The following is a 20,006-nucleotide window of genomic DNA, read 5'->3' as shown; positions in this document are numbered from 1 at the left end:
TTCTTCTCTACTGCCTGAATGTTGCTTTGATGTCTTGTTTAAGATCTTTCTGCTCCGTATGTCACCGTAGGCCTATATAATGTTTTGTATATTGTCATCCTGGTCTTCGTTGATATTTCTTTATTATTAAGGAATTCTCTATTTAGGGCTTGGAATAGTTTTCCTGTGTTTTCCATTCTGTTGTTAAGATCGTCCCCGCTGCCTCCTTTGTTCTTGATTACTCTTCCCAAGTATTTGTGTGAATTTGTCTCTATTATTTTTTGTTGATCCATCATTACCTTTATTTGATTTTTGGTTCCTTGTTTTCTTGTTGTTTTCATTATCTGAGTCTTCTCTTTCTTTACTTTTTGCTTTGTTGTATTTCAGTTTTTCTGCTGTTTCCGCAATTAGTATACTATGTCGTCTGCAAATATACACATCTCAGCGTTTATCATGTTCTGTTCCAACCGATGCAATATTTTTTGAAAGTTTTCTTGCATTATTTCACTTTCTCATATATTACATTTATGAATAGCACTGAACTGTCACTTCCCCCTGGTCTAACTCCTGAGTTATTTCAAATAGTTCTGACTGCATATTTAGCATTCTTATTGTATTTGTTGATTGCATGTATATACTTTTTGTTGCTTTTATCAGTTCTTCACTTGAGTCGAATGCCTTTTTTTAATTCCTTTTCTATTACTTGTTATCATCATGATGGCTTTACAACCCGCCAAGCACGTATTTCCATATTTCTCATATCTTGATCTATGTTATCTAGGACCTTGTTCTGGGTCTTCCTCTTCTTCTTTGACCAATAGGTCTATCAAGGAGCGTTTTTTTAGCTGGGTCGGTTTGCTCCATCCGCATTACATGGCCTACCCACCTCAGACGTCCTATCTTAATGTGTTTTACGATATCTGGTTCCTGGTATATTCTATATAGTTCGAAGTTGTATCGTCTTCTCCAGACACCATTTTCAATCACCGCTCCATAGATTCGCCTTAGTATTTTTCTTTCGAAACATCCTAACATGTTTTCATTCTTCTTCTTCAAGTGCCATCTCCGCGGCGGAGGTCGGCCGCGACGGTAGCTATTCGAACTTTTGAGACGGCTGCTCTGAAAAGTTAATTTGATGTACATCCGTACCACTCTCTCAGGTTGCGCAGCCATGACATTCTACGCCTCCCTATGCTTCTCTTTCCTTGGATCTTTCCCTGCATGATCAGTTGGAGCAAGGTGTATTTCTCTCCACGTGTAATATGTCCGAGATATTCCAATTTTTTTGTTTTTATTGAATTTAAAATTTCCATTTCTTTGTTCATCCTTCTTAGAACCTCTTTGTTTGTGACGTGTTCTGTCCATGATATTTTCAGAATTCTTCTGTACACCCACAGCTCAAATGATTCCAGTTTTTTCATTGATGTAGAATTCAAGGTCCAAGATTCCATTCCATAAAATAAGGTCGAAAAAACATAGCACCTCGCCAACCTAACTCTTAGTTCCAGTTTTAAATCCCTGGTACATAGAACTCTTCTCATTTTGTTGAAATTTGCTCTAGCCTTTTCTATTCTTATTTTTATCTCCTGATTGTAATCATTTGTGGAGTTAATCATTGTTCCCAGGTATGCATATTTGTCCACTTGTTCGACGTTGGTTTCGTTTATTAGAAGACTCTCGTTATTTCTTTGAGTTTTCGATATTCTCATAAATTTCGTCTTCTTGACATTCATTATTAGACCATACTCTTTTCCATACTCTGCTATTCTGGTCACCAGTCTCTGAAGATCTTCAATGTTTTCGGCTAAAATCACAGTGTCGTCCGCATATCTAATGTTGTTAATGGGAACTCCATTTACCTTTATTCCAGCTGTTTCACCCTCAAGAGCTTTTTTTCAGGACCTCTTCGGAGTAGGCGTTGAAAAGAATTGGCGACAATACGCATCCCTGTCTTACTCCACATCTAATTTCAATTTCTTCTGACAGCTGTTCGTTAACACGTACTTTTGCTCGCTGTTTATAGTATAAATTTGATATGATCCTGAGGTCGTTGTAGTCAATCTTCTTTGATTTCAGGACATTCATTAAATGTTCATGTCGTACTTTATCGAATGCTTTATTATAGTCAATAAAACATGCGTATATATCTTGATTGACGTCCAGGCATCTTTGTATTAGTATATTAAGTAAAAAAAGAGCTTCACGTGTTCCTAGGCCTTTGCGGAAACCAAATTGTGTATTATTAACGTCTATGTCCAGTTTGTGATATATTCGGTTATGGATGACTTTAAGTAGTAACTTTAGCGTATGAGACATTAAGCTAATGGTGCGGTAATCGCTGCATTCTCTTGCGTTTTTCTTTTTAGGTAGACAAATAAAAATAGATGTCAACCACTCTTTGGGTAATACGCCTGAACTATAAATTTGGTTCAAAAGTGTCACTAAAACATCAATGTGCTTCTCATCTAGAATTTTTAGGATTTCTATAGGAAGCATATCAGGTCCAGGGCTTTTCCCGCTCTTCATTGTTTTTAATGCGTGCAATATTTCTTCTTTTGTAATATATGGACCTATTTCTTCTGACGTAAGTTCTATGTGCTCCAGATCTCCTCTTTCATCATCGAACAATTCATCGATATATTCTGCCCATCTTTGTATTTTCTCGTCCGTATGTGTTATAGCAGTACCGTGTCTATCCAGAATTGCACATTACACATGTTGCACATGTTTTCCATGTGCCAAGTCCAGGTTTCTGAACCGTATGTTAGGACTGGGCGTATTATTGTTTTGTAAAGTTTTACTTTTGTATTTCTTGATATAACTGTAGATTTAAAAAGGAGATTAAGCCCAAAATAGCATCTATTAGCCGTGCAAATTCTGCGGTTTATCTCTGCGGTAGTGTCATTTTCAATATTGACTAGCGTTCTCATGTATACAAATTCGTTAACTGCTTCGATGACGTCGTTTTCTATAACAAATGGCCGTAGTATATGTGGTTGCGTACCTATTTTCATGTATTTCTTTTTATTGGTGTTTATTATTAAACCTATTTTTGTAGCCGCTTCCTTTAGTGCTACGTACGCCTCTCGTGCTGCGTTTTCCGTTCTCCTAACAATATCAATATCATCAGCATATGCTAGGATTTGCACAGATTTGTTATATATTGAACCGGTAGTTGTGATTTGTAATGTACGTATTACTTTTTCCAGAGCTAGATTGAATAGTATACAGGAGAGTGGGTCTCTCTGACGTAGCCCGTTATTTGTTTTAAAAGGTTCAGAGAGCCCCCTTGATTCGTACTCTGCATTCAACTTTTTCAAGGGTTAGTTTAATTAGACTTACCAACTGATTTAGTACTCCTAGGTCTATCATTGCTCTAAACAATTCTCTTTTATTTACAGAGTCGTAGGCTGCCTTGTAGTGTATAAATATGTGGTGCCTGTCAACACCGTATTCCAGTGTTTTCTCTAGAATTTGTCTCAGGGTTGAAATCTGATGAATTGTTGACTTACCACCTCTGAAACCAGCCTGGTATTGTCCTATTATTTGCTCTGCATACGGTGCCATACGATGGCATAGTATATTGGAGAATATTTTATACGCTGCATTTAGGAGCGTTATTCCTCGATGGTTAGAGCATTCAAAGATATCTCCCTTTTTGTGTATGGTGCAAAGTATTCCAATATTCCAATCACTGGGAAGGGACTTCTGTATCCATATTTCTTTTATAAGCTGCTGTAGCGCTATTATGATATCGTGGCCACCTTCTTTATATAATTCCGCTGATAGATTATCTATTCCGGGTGATTTTTTTCTGGCTAGTTTGTTTACAGCGTCTTTAACTTCCAGGATCGTTGGTGGTTCCTCCTCCCTCTCGTCTGCTCCGCTTATCTCACAGCTTTCGTGTTCCTGATTTTCTTCTTCTTCCTCTATATTAAGTATCTGGTTAAAATATTCCGTCCATCGGTTTAGTACGTCTGTTCTTGTTGTTAATAGATCGCCATTCAAACTTCTACATTGATTTGTGTTTGCCTTGAATTCTTTTCTGTTGATGTTAACTTTCTTATAGAATGTTCTGAATTCTTTCTCTCTGTTGAGGTTTTCTATATATTGAAGTTCCTTTTTTAGGTGGTTTCGTTTCTTTATTCTGTGTATTTTCTTTTTTTCTCTTCTCTTTGTCTGGTAATTCTCTATACTTGTTCTAGTTAGGCGGGTAAGCATTTTTGCATAGGCTTCATTTTTTTTTCTGTGTTGGGTCTTTGCATTCATCGTCAAACCAGTGATTTTTTCGGGTACAAGTTTCTGTTTCTATTTCATCTTGTGCTGCTGACTCAATATCTTCCTTTATCCTGTTCCAGTAGGAGTCTATATTTCTCTGGTCTTCTTCGCTTAGACTTTGATTCCTTAACCTATTGGTAATATTTTCACAGTACTGTTTTGCAACAGTTGCATCTCTCAGCTTCTGTACATTCCATTTCTTTCTATCTATTTTTTTTTTGTTGGAATTTGAAATTCTAGTTCTTAGTGTTGAGATTACTAAACAATGGTCTGAGTCTATGTTTGCGCCTCTATAACTTCTGCAGTTTGTTATGTCCGTTCCATGTCTTGACTCTAGTAAGATGTTCTATTACTTGTTGCATGATGAATATATGGTCTTGCGTGGTCTGTCCTTTCCTAAATCCACTTTGTACGTCCTCTAATTTGAATTTTATTTTTGTTCTGATTTTTCTTTCTATTATGGTTTCGTATACTTTTGCTGCTACACATAGTAGTGATATACTTCTTTAGTTCTTACAGTCTCTCGTGTTTCCTTTCTTGTGTATAGGTATAATTATTGCATTTTTCCATTCTCTGGGTATTATTTTTCTCTTCCATATTAGGTTATATAGGCATAACAATTTTTCTTTTGCTTTTACTCCTATATATTTCAGCATTTCTGGTGCTACTTCCTCGCTTCCTGGTGATTTTCCAATCTTTATCTTTTTTATTGCTTCCAGTTCTTCTTGTTCTAGAGTTTCTGAATTTCCGTGTTTTTCTTGGATTCTCTATTAATGTGGTTTTCTGTTTCTATTATATTCCCTTCATCTACATTCAGTAACAGCTCGAAATGTTCATTCCATAATTTTTTCTTTTCTTTTATTTCTCTTTTCACTTCTTCGTTTCATCAAGATTTTCGTTTCCCTCTGTTGTTATTTCTCGTGGTTCCACATATTGATTTAGCTGTTTGTATCATCGCATTTTTAAATCTTTCCCATTCTACTTCTGTTGTTTCTGTTGTTTAATGTTCATTGTACATCTCTTTCTATAGTTCCTCTGTGTATCTTATTTTGGTTGATTCTTCCTTTAGTTAATAAATTTTAATTATTTCTTTCTGTTTTCTATTTATGTTCTCTTTCCTTTTTATTTCTTTTCTTTTGCTGTTGAATGTAGTTTCTAGTAGATAGTGGTTACTGCCAATTTCATAAATCCTTTTCACTCTTACGTCTCTTTTCCAGTTCTTCTCCACTGTAGTATAGTCTATAATTGATTGTTTTCCTCTTGATTTGACTTCTCTTGTGATCTTGTGTATCCTTTTATGGATAATCACTAAGTTATTGTCTAGACAAAATTTGGGAAGTAATTTTCCATTTTTGTTTATTTTTTCTCCCCATATGGTCTGACATTGTTCCATTTTCTGTTTCTTTCTCCACTCTTCTGTTCATGTCTCCTCTGATCACAATTTTCTTTGTACCATCATTTATCATTTCCTTTAATTTATCCCAGAACTCATTCTTTTTTACTCATACTGTCCTTTTTTATCATGCACGCTACTCCTGCCTGAGCTCTCTTCGTTTCTTCTACTCCACTCGATATTAGTAACATTCCGTTTTCTAGTTTTATTGATCCTCTTCCCTTTTTCTCTGTCTCTGTTATAGCTAATATTTCAATGTTCTTATCTCTAATTTCTTTCCCCGGTTCTATTTCCTTCCCATTTATACCTCTTACATTCCATGATACCGTTTTCACAGTTGTTTCATTCTTTTCTGTGCTTGAGTTGTCCTTCAATTTGTTTTTCCTTTCATTTGTGTTGTTATTATCTTTAAATCTGCTCATGTCCCTGTTCTGTGCCTGTTTTTTTTTTCTCCGACCGTCCTTGTATTTTCTTCAGCTAATTGTTTGGACTAGTTGGTTCTCTATTATTTGTTACTTTTTCTATTTGGTTTGTTTTTTGGTTCCATTTCCATTTAATGTCTTCAATAATTATGAAACCATATTTTTGATCTTTTTTCATTAGCCTTTTCATTTGCACCTTTTAGTGTTAGAGAAATAAAGAAGTTTTTATTATGTTTAATAAAATCCCGGTTAACCAAGTTTGGACTATTGTAATTAATAATAATAATAAGTACCGAAGACTATTACCATTACCTTTTAAATACTAATCACTAAAGTCACAAATATTGTACGCTGAAGACTAAGAGTACCGAAAGTAACGAGTATAAAGTACCGGGTATTGATATTTAAAGTAACAAATCGTTACAAATATCCAAAAGTAACGAAATTTTACATCACTGGTAAATACAACTAGAAGCAACTGTACGAACTGTAAGTGTAAGTTAAGTGTAAGTTGAAATTAATAAAATGCACATCACTGTGAGCGGTATAGTTACTGAAAAGAACAATAATTTCTTAAAAATAGGTTGCAACAAACATTATGTCTGTATAACTTGCAACTTGCAATCTAATGGCTGAGGCTGAATATCAATTGGCAGTATTCGGCACACCATCCTAGGTTATCGGACAGCAGTGATGCCAGATATTAATTGTGTTACATCATAAAAAAATAAAAATACAAAATTTTGCTCAAAAAATAAAAAAATGTTTATGTTGGACCACCCTTACCCTTTAGAGATAAAAATAAATTACGATCTATTCTCAGAACTACCGAATACACATATAACATTTGATAAAACACTATGACACTAATATGGCTATTAAAAAAGAGGTGAGTAATAGAGGGGTGAAAATAATGGTTGTATATATTTTTTAATGCCATATCATAAAAATTAAAAATAAAGAATTTGTTCCAAAAAATAAAAGAAATGTTTGTGGTTAACCACTCTTACCCCATAGGGGTATGAAAAATAGATTACCACCTATTCTCTCAGACCTGCCAAACACACATATAAAATTTTATTAAAGTAGGTCCAGCCGTTTCGGAGGAGTATGGCGACTAACACTCTGACACAAGTATTTGATATACAGTATTTCTGAGTAACTTGAAACCATATGAGAAACTTTTTTATTATTAATTTTTCGAAAAAAAAATATTCTTCATAATAGCCTCTGCATGGTCCAAAACCTAGGATGCAACCATCAAATATCAATATTATACGAGGTATGTTAAAAAATATGAATTTCGCTCAAGAGTAAAGTACCTTTATATTTCACAATATCGAAAATGCTTATTAAGAAAAGTTGTTTTTAATTAAAACTATGTTTTAATATTCAATTACATCCGACTAATTGAAATAAAAAATTTCTCACATTATCGATACCTACCAAATATAATTTTAATTTATTACAAATATGATAACCCGTCCTTTCCGATAAAAAAAAGGTTTAACTCTTCAATGTTAATTAAATTTTTAGTTTATTTGTTTTGTGAATTTTTTTTATCATTTTTTATAGGAACGGAAGGGTTATGGTTAGGGAAAACATCGGCCGATCGTTCCCTGCAACAAACGGGTATCTGTTAATAACGCAGAGTGCAAGAACCAGGCAGCTCCTGGAGCTGCCTGGTTCTTGCACTTAACTGTTGGCAAAATAATATAATAGAAAATATAGAAAAGATATAAAAATATGCATGGAATATAAAAAATAAGTTTGATTCCTTCATGTATTTGTTTGGTTTCTTTTTAATTTTATGTAATAATACAATAATTTTAATATTATTCTATTTCTAAACAGTTTGTAATACGGTCCTGTTCATTTTCCCATGCGCCGCCGTAAACTAGTTACCTACTCGTTTAGTCGGACAAGCGCAGGTGCTCGTTGTATTTTTAGTTCAGATCGACGTGTTGTTATACATAGATACACACTTTTGTTACGATCCGTAGTGAATAAAATTTAGTATTATTTATATTTGAAATGGCAAATGAACTTAGTTCAAGTGAAAGTGAACCGTTTCAAGATTTGTCATCGGATTTCATTCCTGGTTCCGAATCAAGTGAGGAGGATGTTGTAAACCAAGTTGCTGCAAGCAATGTTGCCACTACGTCTGGACTGGTTGAAAATAAAAAAAACGAAAAAGAGGAGCAGGGAGCCGAATATGTGAAAGCGAAACCAGAGAAAATTAAAAAGATCTAAAGGTGAAGAGTACATTATTGTTAAAGAAAACATAGTGGAAAGACAAAGTAGAGGAGATCCGTGCCAGTGCCGGTTCAAATGTTTTGAAGGCATCAGCGAAGAAATTCTTGATAAAATTTTCACGTCTTTTTATGAAATAGGTGACAAAGAGCAACAAGATATCTATTTAGGTAAGAAAAAAATTATTGGCGCCTGAAAGCACGTATTAGTTATATATCGTTTCATAGGTTCTTGGTAATGCAGATTTCGGTTCCGAGGTTTATTTGATATTTAAACAAATAAATGACAATTTCAATAGCCTTCTTTCCATACCTGTTGGTACGGACGGCAAATAATGATTTTTACGAAATATTGATTTTCTGATCTTTTTTTCAGGTGGTTTAATACAGACGAGAAACGTTGACACAAGGCGACCGAAAGGAGGTGGTGGAGTTCCAAGAGGCTAAATGTTTTTATATAAAATAAAGAGAGGCATATTTGAGAAAAAAGTGTGTAAAACGGAATTTATGAACATTCACGCAATAACGAAAGGTAGAGTGGAGAGAATAGCGACTCATATGGCTTTACAGATAGTGGGTCCGAAAGACATGCGAGGGAGCCATGAAACTAGACTAAATAAAATCCCAGATCATAGTCCATTGAGGATCATATAAATAGCTGTCCAAGAAGAAAAAGCCATTATAGCAGAAATGATAACCTAAACAGAAGATATCTTTTATCCGAACTGAATTTAAGGCTTATGCATAAATTGTATTTAAAATAATATGAACCAGAACAGCATAATCTTTACCAATCTTTAGACACGCCAGAGTTTAAGCCAAAAGGTTCATACACATATTATCGGCGTGTATTTGTGAAAAATTTTAATTTAACCTTTGGCCACCCTAGAACAGATACTTGCAAAACTTGCGACATCCTTGACAATAAAATAAAATGTGCCAAAGATGATGAAACTCAAAACACATTGAAGGTGGAAAAAAAAGTGCACCTGACTAAAGCTGATACTTTCTATAAAGATTTAACAGAAAAAACTGCTTTGGCTAAGGAAGATCCCAGAGTTGAAGTCATGTCATTTGATTTTAAACAAAACATGCCCCTGCCACATGTTACCTCTGGTGATGTATTCTACAAGCGCCAGTTGTGGTTTTATCCATTTTGCATCCATAGGGGCAGCGTTTCGAAGAGTTACTTTTACGTTTGCGATTAAATAACGGGTCGGAAATGTCCAAATGAAGTGATAAGTTGCTTACACCATTTTATTTAATAACTACATTGATCCGCAGGTAACAAACTTTTACGTTTATAGTGACAACTGCGCTGCGCAGAACAAGAACTCCATTCTTGTTCATTTTTGGCAATCTCTTCTATTACATGGAAGATTCAAGAGAATAAGACATCGTTATCCCGAACCTGGGCATAGTTTTTTGTCCTGCGACAGGTCGTTTGCTCTGGTGGAAAAAGAAAAAAGAAAGAAAAAAGAGTTTATCTACCAGAGGAATGAAGTCGCATGATAGCAAATACCAGTAAGAAGTTTATTGTGAAAACTGTTAAACAAGATATAATTCTAAACTATAAAGAAGTTCTTGAGCCATTTTTTAAGAAAAGCAATATTAAAAATAGTTCTGGTGCAAAATTTACCCTATCGAAACATAAAGTTATCGAATTTAGTGATACACATAGAGAGACTGTTACGTGCTCAGAGTCAGCGAATGGTTGTAACTGAGGATTTCGTTCTTTCTTTCTTTCTAAAGAAATCTTGAGTACCGATTTTTCCACAAGTACACAATAAGGTTTATAATGCCCCGTTGCCATTGAAAAGATATAAGCTATTAAATGTCATGGAATTGGCCACAGTATGTTGGCGAGGCTGAAATATGGTACTACTAACAACTTGTTCCTGTAGAGCCAGAAGAATGCCAAACTTCCGAAACTGAACTGTTTCATGTTTTCATATTCCACTGATTAGTTTGTATTTTGATAATAATGTAATAAGGACATTTTATTTAGTTTCTTTCCTTTTTTTATCCAAATAACATATAAATAAACCTAAAACTATTTTTTTTGTATATTTTTGGCAAAGCAGCTCAATTTTTTTTTATTTTATTAAAATATGATATTTATAATATTTACAAAAACTACGCAAAATGCTTTCACATGCTTCTTTACATGCTTTCACCGCAGGAAAAAAATAATTAAAAATAAACTAATTTTGAATTTTTAGGAGGTTTTTTTCGATTTACCACAAATTTTAAAATATGGAGCTAGCTGGTTATTGCAGCCACCCCTTCAATTATGTCAAGTATCGGTAATTTGAGAAAAATTTGAATTTTTTAAATTAGGATGTAATTACATAGTAAAACATAGTTTTTAATTCCAAACAACATTTCATCTTAACAATTTTCGATATTGTGAAATATAAAGATCATTTACTTTTGAGCAAAATTTATATTTTTTGACATACCTCGTATAAGACTGATTAAATTTGACATCTGATGGTTGAATCTTTGGTTTTAGACCATGCAGAGCTTTTAATTAGGAATAACTTTTTTTCGTAAAATTAATAATAAAAGAGTTATGATATTTGTAATAAATAAAAATGATGTTTGGTATTGGTAATTTGAAAAAAAAATTCCAAAATTTTGTTGAAGCAAACCTTATATACTGGCGTTTTATTACTTTTTTCCCTACAATAAAATGCTGACGCGAGCGTCATAGAATAGTGGGTCTTGATTAATTCGTTTCTAGTCATCATATATTTAAGCAGGTTTAAATTAAAAACAGCATGAAAAATAACTAACAGAATAATAATAGACATTAAATGAGAAGTAAAAAATTAAAAGAATATCTGTTACTAGAAGATTCGATTCGTAACGATTGTCAAAATTTAATAAAAGTCATAAATGTCATCCGATTAATAATAACATTGAATCATCTGTTTAAATTTTTTAAGTAATTCTCGTTTAAAAATAATTTCATATAAGTTTTATACTTTAAATAGTTTATAATAATTAAATTTACTATCAAATAATATTTATTTATATTTAATTATTAATATTTGGTCTGAATTTGACTGGTTTGTCATAAGTAAATCACGTATGCTTTGTTAATAGGTTAACAGGTAACGTTAGGAGCAAACATAAGAATTTGTTTAAAATATAAAATACATATTAATAAATATCTGATAAAATTTGATATCTGATGGTTGCATTTGGTTTTGGGCCATGCAGAGCTTTTCATGAAGAATAACTTTTTTTATAAAATTAATAATAAAAAAGTTTCCCATATGACTTCCAAATTACCCAGACGCACTGTACCTATATAGATGTACAATATGTTCGTTGAACTTATTTTTCCTTTCATTTTAAACAGTCCTTAATAATCTAAAACAAACAGAATTTGTTATAGAAACTCACCGTTAAATGATAATTGGCATCGTTAAGTTGACTCTGGATCGATCTAAGTTTCAGTAATTTTGCTGAAAGAACCCTTTGTCTAACTGAATTTGTAATGTTACTTGTCATCTTCGTATAAGTCGATCGAAGTGGATACATTAAGGGATTCTTTGCTTTCCTCCGTTGCAGATAACAACTAGAATTTGACGTACATACTGATTCACAACTTTTGCTCCTAAAAACACCAACTTTACTTATTTATTTACGGATTTATCTGGAGGATAAGAGTTTTCAATTAAATAAAATGATAATAAATTAAAATGATATGCTACATAGGATGCTTTTTTCTAACATTGTTAATATAAATAACTTAAAATAACACCATTTTTGCTAAATCTCAGAAAATTGTATCTAACAATCAGAACATCTATTATCATTCACTACCTTTTCTACCATCATTAACACCTAAATTAATACAAACACTAAAGGTTATTGACAATATAAAAATAGCAACAAAGAACACCAAAACTATTTCATCTTTATATTCCAAAACTAAATATCCTTTAGACAAATTTGAAAAAACAAATGTATTATACAGCATTAGTTGTATTCAGTGTGAAGCTGAGTATGTTGGTGAGACCGAAAGAAATCTTTCAAATCGCATTATTTCTCACAAAAATGATTGCAGAATTAGAAAACCATCTTGTGCTTTGGCAGAGCATGTAATCGATAAAGACATTATTATGGATTTTGATAACATTAAAATTTTATGTAGTGAAAGTAATAAATTCAAAAGGACTTTTTTGGAAATGGTTTGTATTAGCAAAAGTGATAATAATTTAAACAAAAGATCAAAAATTCAAAATCTAAGCAAAATTTATAATTATATTATTTCTTTATAATTTATATATGAAACTTGTAAAATATCACATTTTGATTTAATTTTCCATTCTTTCCACCTTTTTCTAGGCCGCCCTACAGACCTTCTTCCCTCTGGCCTTTCCCAGAACACATTGTTTATAAGGCGATTGTCGTTACTGCGTATCACACGCCCTGCCCATATTGGCCTTTATATATCTGACAAGATTTTCTTTTCCGAATAGAGACTCTAGCTCGTTATTGTATCTGCCCCTCCATTCGTTTGTCACGCTGTCTCTGCAAGGACAATATATCATTCGAAGAATTTTACGTTCCCACACCAGCAATTTATTTATTTCTCTTTTTGTTAGCGTCCATATATATATATATATATATATATATATATATATATATATATATATATATATATATATATATATATATATATATATATATATATATGTATATATATATATATATATATTTATATATATATATATATATATATATATATGTATATATATATATATATATATTTATATATATATATATATATATATATATATATATATATATATATATATATATATATATATACTTTTAATTCCAGATTTTTATTTAATGAATAGTTTATTCCCTATCTTCCCAAATTAAGGTTTCAAAAATTTTGTAAAACGGTAGGTCATATTTGAACTGTATAAAATAAAATATAGATAAAAAACAACCCTAAGAAATATATAAAACAATAAACTTGCTTGTGATCTATTTAAAAGCAATTCATCTATGACCAGCTAATAATAATAGCCCAAATTAAATCAAGCTCTTATTGTTTTATGAAAAGGGTACTAGTAAAGGATTTCTATTAACTAGACATGCCAGATAATCAACTTACCGAGATGCATCGGAATTGGGAGATTTGTTAACAGTCACTGAAACCGAACTGCTACAACTGGTCATAATATTGAAACAGATCTATATCAAATAACAAAAGTTCCTCTGTATATAAAAATTATATAAAAATCTTTCAAAAACTGCAATGCAGGAATGACATGTTTGTATCTAACTTTCAATGGACGGTTGCTATAGAAATATTGGATATGAGTTGTTCAATTACAGTTACCTACCGCTTTGGCCGTGAGTGACTGATATTAATATTACTATTAACTACTATCTAGAGATATCTAAAATCTAGGCCGTATAATGATTTTATGGCAGTGAAATAACTTAAAAATAACAGTGAAAAATCCGTAATTTAAAAAAAGGTTACAATAAGTACTTTTACAAAAGGAGATATTAAAATACCTTTTTTATCTTTGTAAGATATTTCTATTTTAATGTGCATGTGAAAGCTCAGCTACACCGATTCTAGATCTATAGCATGAATTCTATACATACATGAATTCATCTCTACGCCATATAATCACCAAGCGAACTTTATTATCGGACATAGCTCAAATTTTTGATCCCTTGGGTTTATTAAGTGCGTGTACAATCATAGCGAAAATCATGTTATAAAAACTATGGATAGAGCGTCTTTCATGGAATGATCCCATACCTGAGCATTTAGCGAAAAATGATTTACAGTTTAGGAATAAACTAGGAAACTCAAACAATTTAAAAATACCTCGGCATGTTATATGTTCTCGTGAGGTTAAAATAGAACTTCATGGATTTTGCGACTCCTGAAAAGAGCGTACGGTGCTTGCATATTCATCAAATCTACCGATTCTTTAGGTAGGTCGTATTCATTTTTATTACGTGCGAAAAGCAATGTTATGCCCTTAAAGCCAGTTACATTGCTGCGTTTAGAGCTCTGTGGAGCAATCATTTTGTCGCGTTTGACCAATAAGGTCAAAAATTCAATGTGCAATGTGCAATTTAACACGTGTTACCTCTGGACAGATTTCTTGATACTACTTAGTAGATAATCCTGCAAATTTAGTGTTCAGAGGCGTGCAACCAGTTAAAATAATGGAATGTAACTTATGGTGGCATGGACCGGAGTGGCTCATGCAAGAATCAGATAAGTGCCCAAATTTACAAGTTGCTTCTACTGAAACAAGCGAAACGAGGAAAAACATAAAGGATTTTACTAACAAGCTTGATGAAAGTCATAATACGGAAGTATTTTCATTCGACCGCTTTTCTAAAATTTCACGTTTAAAAATAACCGCTGCATATGTATTCCGATGCAGCCGCACGTTTATAAAATATGAAAGAACTTTCGAACCCCTTTCTGTAGAAGAAATACATTCTGCGTTTAATCGTATTCTAAAACTGTGCCAATTACAGTCATTTTCTAATGAAATTAAGCGTTTGAACCAAAAAGGATCTCTCGAGAAAACTAGCAAACTCATAAATATATCTCCATTGCTTGATGATCAGGGCATCATGAGAGTAGGTGAGTGTTTAAAGCATTCCGAGTTTGCGAATGAAAAAAAAAGCATCCTATAATTTTAGCGACAGATCATGTAGTTACAGCGTTAATATTTGATCATTTTCACAAGGATCTTATGCATGCTGGTCCTCAACTATTATTTTCTACAATACGAGAAACTTTCTGGCCGTTATCAGGAAGAAATGTAGCACGACGTATCGTACACAAATGTGTAAAATGTTTTTCGTTTAAAATCTAAATCGATTCAGCCAGTAATGGGAGACCTACCTGCCCAGTGTCTCGCAGGTGGGCCACCGTTTATTGTAACAGGTGTAGACCCTTTCTTAATTTGCTATAGAAAGGGCCGGTTGTAAACTGATAAAGAGTTATATGTGTCTGTTGGCCTTTACAATATTCATTGTGCGAAGAGGCAAGCCTCAAAAGATGGTTTCTGATAATGGAACCAATTTCATAGCAGCTAGTTCGGAGTTAAAAGCGGTAAGAGAATTTTTAGAGCAGCACACTCCCGCGATAAGGGAATCTTTGCTAAAGGATAACATTTCATGGTCTTTTATACCTCCATATTCCCCACATTTTGGCGGACTGTGAGAAAGCGAAGTAAGGACAGTTAAACATCATTTACATAGAGTTTTGGGAAACGTGCTCTTAATGTTCGAGGAATTTTATTCATGGCTTGTGCAGATTAAAGCTATAATAAATTCCCGATGGAACCAATTTCATAGCAGCTAGTTCGGAGTTAAAAGCGGTAAGAGAATTTTTAGAGCAGCATACTCCCGCGATAAGAGAATCTTTGCTAAAGGATAATATTTCATGATCTTTTATACCTCCATATTCTCTACATTTTGGCGGACTGTGAGAAAGCGGAGTAATAACAGTTAAATATCATTAACATAGAGTTTTGGGAAACGCGCTCTTAACGTTCGAGGAATTTTATTCATTGCTTGTGCAGATTAAAGCTATAATAAATTCCCGACCTATTCATCCTTTATCCTGCGATACAAATAATCTCTCCCCATTAACATTTTCTCATTGGAAGACCACTTATTACCAATCCAGATCCAGGTTTGCGTCATATTCCAGTTAATCGGCTCTCAAAATTCTTGCATATTCAGCAGCTTTCTGAGCATATTTGGAAACTATGGAACAAAGAATACATCTCCGAACTATATAAACATACCAAATGGACTACTACCAACAGTGAAGTTGCGGAAAACGCATTAGTGCTCATAAAAGAAGACAATCTACCTCCATTAAGGTGGAAGTTAGGTCTCGTAATCGAACTTATACGCGGCAGTGATGGTGTAGCCAGAGTTTTCAAGATAAAGACAGACAATGGTATGATTACTCATTATTTTTTCAAGGTGTGTCCGTTGCCCAGTTTGGACTAAGTGTATTTCAAACATTCCAACAGTTAGCGTTAGCAGTCGATTTTACAGCATTATATGGTTTAAGTTAATTTCATGCTTTTTTTCCGATACGACAACGTAGCAGTGTCTGCAGATATGGCATATGTGAAAATTAAAACGAATCGCGAAAAAACCAGTCACGAAAAGAATAGCAAGGGGAAAGCACATCCACATTCACAAGATTCGAGAACGAGACCGGTAATCCGGCGAAGAGCGAAGCGAAACATAATACTTATTAGCGGACTGACGCTTACCGTCATATATTCTTGTATTGTATTAATTTTAATAAAATGAAGTTCTTATTCACACGGGGTTTTTTGATTATTTCCCAGCGGCACATTCCAAGTGTAAAACAAGTAAAATTCAAACTCCGTATACAAAAATTAAATATTTCGCTATGTTAATAATTTTAGACAATAGTAGACTATACTATGTGTGTGTGTGTGTGTGTGTGTGTGTGTGTGTGTGTGTGTGTGTGTGTGTGTGTGTGTGTGTGTGTGTGTGTGTGTGTGTGTGTGTGTGTGTGTGTGTGTGTGTGTGTGTGTGTGTGTGTGTGTGTGTGTGTGTGTGTGTGTGTGTGTGTGTGTGTGTGTGTGTGTGTGTGTGTGTGTGTGTGTGTGTGTGTGTGTGTGTGTGTGTGTGTGTGTGTGTGTGTGTGTGTGTGTGTGTGTGTGTGTGTGTGTGTGTGTGTGTGTGTGTGTGTGTGTGTGTGTGTGTGTGTGTGTGTGTGTGTGTGTGTGTGTGTGTGTGTGTGTGTGTGTGTGTGTGTGTGTGTGTGTGTGTGTGTGTGTGTGTGTGTGTGTGTGTGTGTGTGTGTGTGTGTGTGTGTGTGTGTGTGTGTGTGTGTGTGTGTGTGTGTGTGTGTGTGTGTGTGTGTGTGTGTGTGTGTGTGTGTGTGTGTGTGTGTGTGTGTGTGTGTGTGTGTGTGTGTGTGTGTGTGTGTGTGTGTGTGTGTGTGTGTGTGTGTGTGTGTGTGTGTGTGTGTGTGTGTGTGTGTGTGTGTGTGTGTGTGTGTGTGTGTGTGTGTGTGTGTGTGTGTGTGTGTGTGTGTGTGTGTGTGTGTGTGTGTGTGTGTGTGTGTGTGTGTGTGTGTGTGTGTGTGTGTGTGTGTGTGTGTGTGTGTGTGTGTGTGTGTGTGTGTGTGTGTGTGTGTGTGTGTGTGTGTGTGTGTGTGTGTGTGTGTGTGTGTGTGTGTGTGTGTGTGTGTGTGTGTGTGTGTGTGTGTGTGTGTGTGTGTGTGTGTGTGTGTGTGTGTGTGTGTGTGTGTGTGTGTGTGTGTGTGTGTGTGTGTGTGTGTGTGTGTGTGTGTGTGTGTGTGTGTGTGTGTGTGTGTGTGTGTGTGTGTGTGTGTGTGTGTGTGTGTGTGTGTGTGTGTGTGTGTGTGTGTGTGTGTGTGTGTGTGTGTGTGTGTGTGTGTGTGTGTGTGTGTGTGTGTGTGTGTGTGTGTGTGTGTGTGTGTGTGTGTGTGTGTGTGTGTGTGTGTGTGTGTGTGTGTGTGTGTGTGTGTGTGTGTGTGTGTGTGTGTGTGTGTGTGTGTGTGTGTGTGTGTGTGTGTGTGTGTGTGTGTGTGTGTGTGTGTGTGTGTGTGTGTGTGTGTGTGTGTGTGTGTGTGTGTGTGTGTGTGTGTGTGTGTGTGTGTGTGTGTGTGTGTGTGTGTGTGTGTGTGTGTGTGTGTGTGTGTGTGTGTGTGTGTGTGTGTGTGTGTGTGTGTGTGTGTGTGTGTGTGTGTGTGTGTGTGTGTGTGTGTGTGTGTGTGTGTGTGTGTGTGTGTGTGTGTGTGTGTGTGTGTGTGTGTGTGTGTGTGTGTGTGTGTGTGTGTGTGTGTGTGTGTGTGTGTGTGTGTGTGTGTGTGTGTGTGTGTGTGTGTGTGTGTGTGTGTGTGTGTGTGTGTGTGTGTGTGTGTGTGTGTGTGTGTGTGTGTGTGTGTGTGTGTGTGTGTGTGTGTGTGTGTGTGTGTGTGTGTGTGTGTGTGTGTGTGTGTGTGTGTGTGTGTGTGTGTGTGTGTGTGTGTGTGTGTGTGTGTGTGTGTGTGTGTGTGTGTGTGTGTGTGTGTGTGTGTGTGTGTGTGTGTGTGTGTGTGTGTGTGTGTGTGTGTGTGTGTGTGTGTGTGTGTGTGTGTGTGTGTGTGTGTGTGTGTGTGTGTGTGTGTGTGTGTGTGTGTGTGTGTGTGTGTGTGTGTGTGTGTGTGTGTGTGTGTGTGTGTGTGTGTGTGTGTGTGTGTGTGTGTGTGTGTGTGTGTGTGTGTGTGTGTGTGTGTGTGTGTGTGTGTGTGTGTGTGTGTGTGTGTGTGTGTGTGTGTGTGTGTAGTTTTATTTTATGACTAGAGACATAATCTATTAGCCTATTATGTTTTGAGTTATTAATTAATTTTTTTTTTAAACAATTGTTATAGAGAGAACCCGTAACAACAATAAAATCTTATCTTCTATTGACTTACATATAAGTACGTACCTACGTTAATTTTTTTTTTTATTATCATTATATTTTTTTTTATTTTTATTTTTTTTTTTTATTTTTTTTTATTTTAATTTTTTTTGTTATTATTTTTTTTTTATTTTTTTTTTTATCTTATTTTTTTTTGTTATTATTTTTTTTCTTTTTTTTTACTGGAAGGAAAAGGAAAATATATGGTTTTGCTGATTTATTACATACGCCTAGGGGTCTATCAAGGCGATTTGCACAACACAAAATTAGACCACGGATAGAAAGGTTAACAACTGGGTTAAAACAAAGGACTTATATAACTAACTTTTTATGTTTGAAATATATACACTGTTACCATAATACATTTAGAAATTCAATTTCATTTCACGTATGTGGCGAAAAATTATTTCATATATATATGCAAGTTATTGGTTTTCATTAAATCTGATAAATTAAAAGGTCTTTTAATACGAATTTTTTCCTTATTGATATACTCGTATATTTTTATTATAAATTGGTTTATACATCGTGTATTTAATGAGCAATTTAAAACTAAATGCTCAATTGAGCCTTCTTCGCCACATTCGCAAAATGGAGTTTCGGCTAAATTAATTATAAATTTATGTAACGGAGACAGAGCATGGTTAAATTTTATTCTACATAGTATTCTAATCATATCTTTATTAAAATTTGAGTTTTTGAACCATGTTGAGGACTGTATTTTTGGTTTTATATCTTTATAATATAATCCTTTGTTGGACAAATTGTACATTGTTTGCCATGAATTTAACATTTTTTTCCTTAGATGAGAATTTAGATCTTCAACTACACATTTATATTCTGATTCTTTAGATGGTTCATTATATTTAGCAATTTTATCTACTATTTCATTATTTAATATTCCACAATGAGCTTTTATCCAACAAAACATTACATTAGATCCTCTTAATTTTATTGTACCCACCAGGTTTATTTTAATTTATTATTATAATAAACGTATTGTAGCGAGATTAAATAAAACGAGCGGTTCGAATTTATATACATATATTTATTTATAACTTTACAGTTCGGTACTCTCTTATCAACTAAACTCCCTCATAACATCGTGAGATATATATATATATATATATATATATATATATATATATATATATATATATATACTACAGTTACAAGGTTCGAGAATATTCTGGCGTTGTCCCA

The 20,006-nt window shown here is 34.0% G+C and overlaps 1 protein-coding gene across 1 annotated transcript in view; it reads right to left on the bottom strand.

The window, feature by feature from the left end:
* Positions 1-13,640, bottom strand: part of LOC140448465 (uncharacterized) — a 135,379-nt gene extending 121,739 nt beyond the window's left edge. Inside the window, exons 1-2 of the mRNA XM_072541543.1 lie at positions 13,468-13,640; positions 11,739-11,952 (exon numbers count right to left, since the gene is read on the bottom strand). Coding sequence (XP_072397644.1) covers positions 11,739-11,952; positions 13,468-13,532 — 279 coding nt within the window. The 5' untranslated portion in view covers positions 13,533-13,640. The remainder of the gene's footprint in view (positions 1-11,738; positions 11,953-13,467) is intronic.
* Positions 13,641-20,006: the final 6,366 nt, after the last annotated feature.

The sequence above is a fragment of the Diabrotica undecimpunctata genome, chromosome 8 (genome assembly GCF_040954645.1).
Source record: "Diabrotica undecimpunctata isolate CICGRU chromosome 8, icDiaUnde3, whole genome shotgun sequence".
Classification (NCBI taxonomy): Eukaryota; Metazoa; Arthropoda; class Insecta; order Coleoptera; family Chrysomelidae; genus Diabrotica; species Diabrotica undecimpunctata.
Note: the sequence above shows the minus strand (reverse complement) of the source record. Positions and strands in the feature narration are given on the sequence as shown.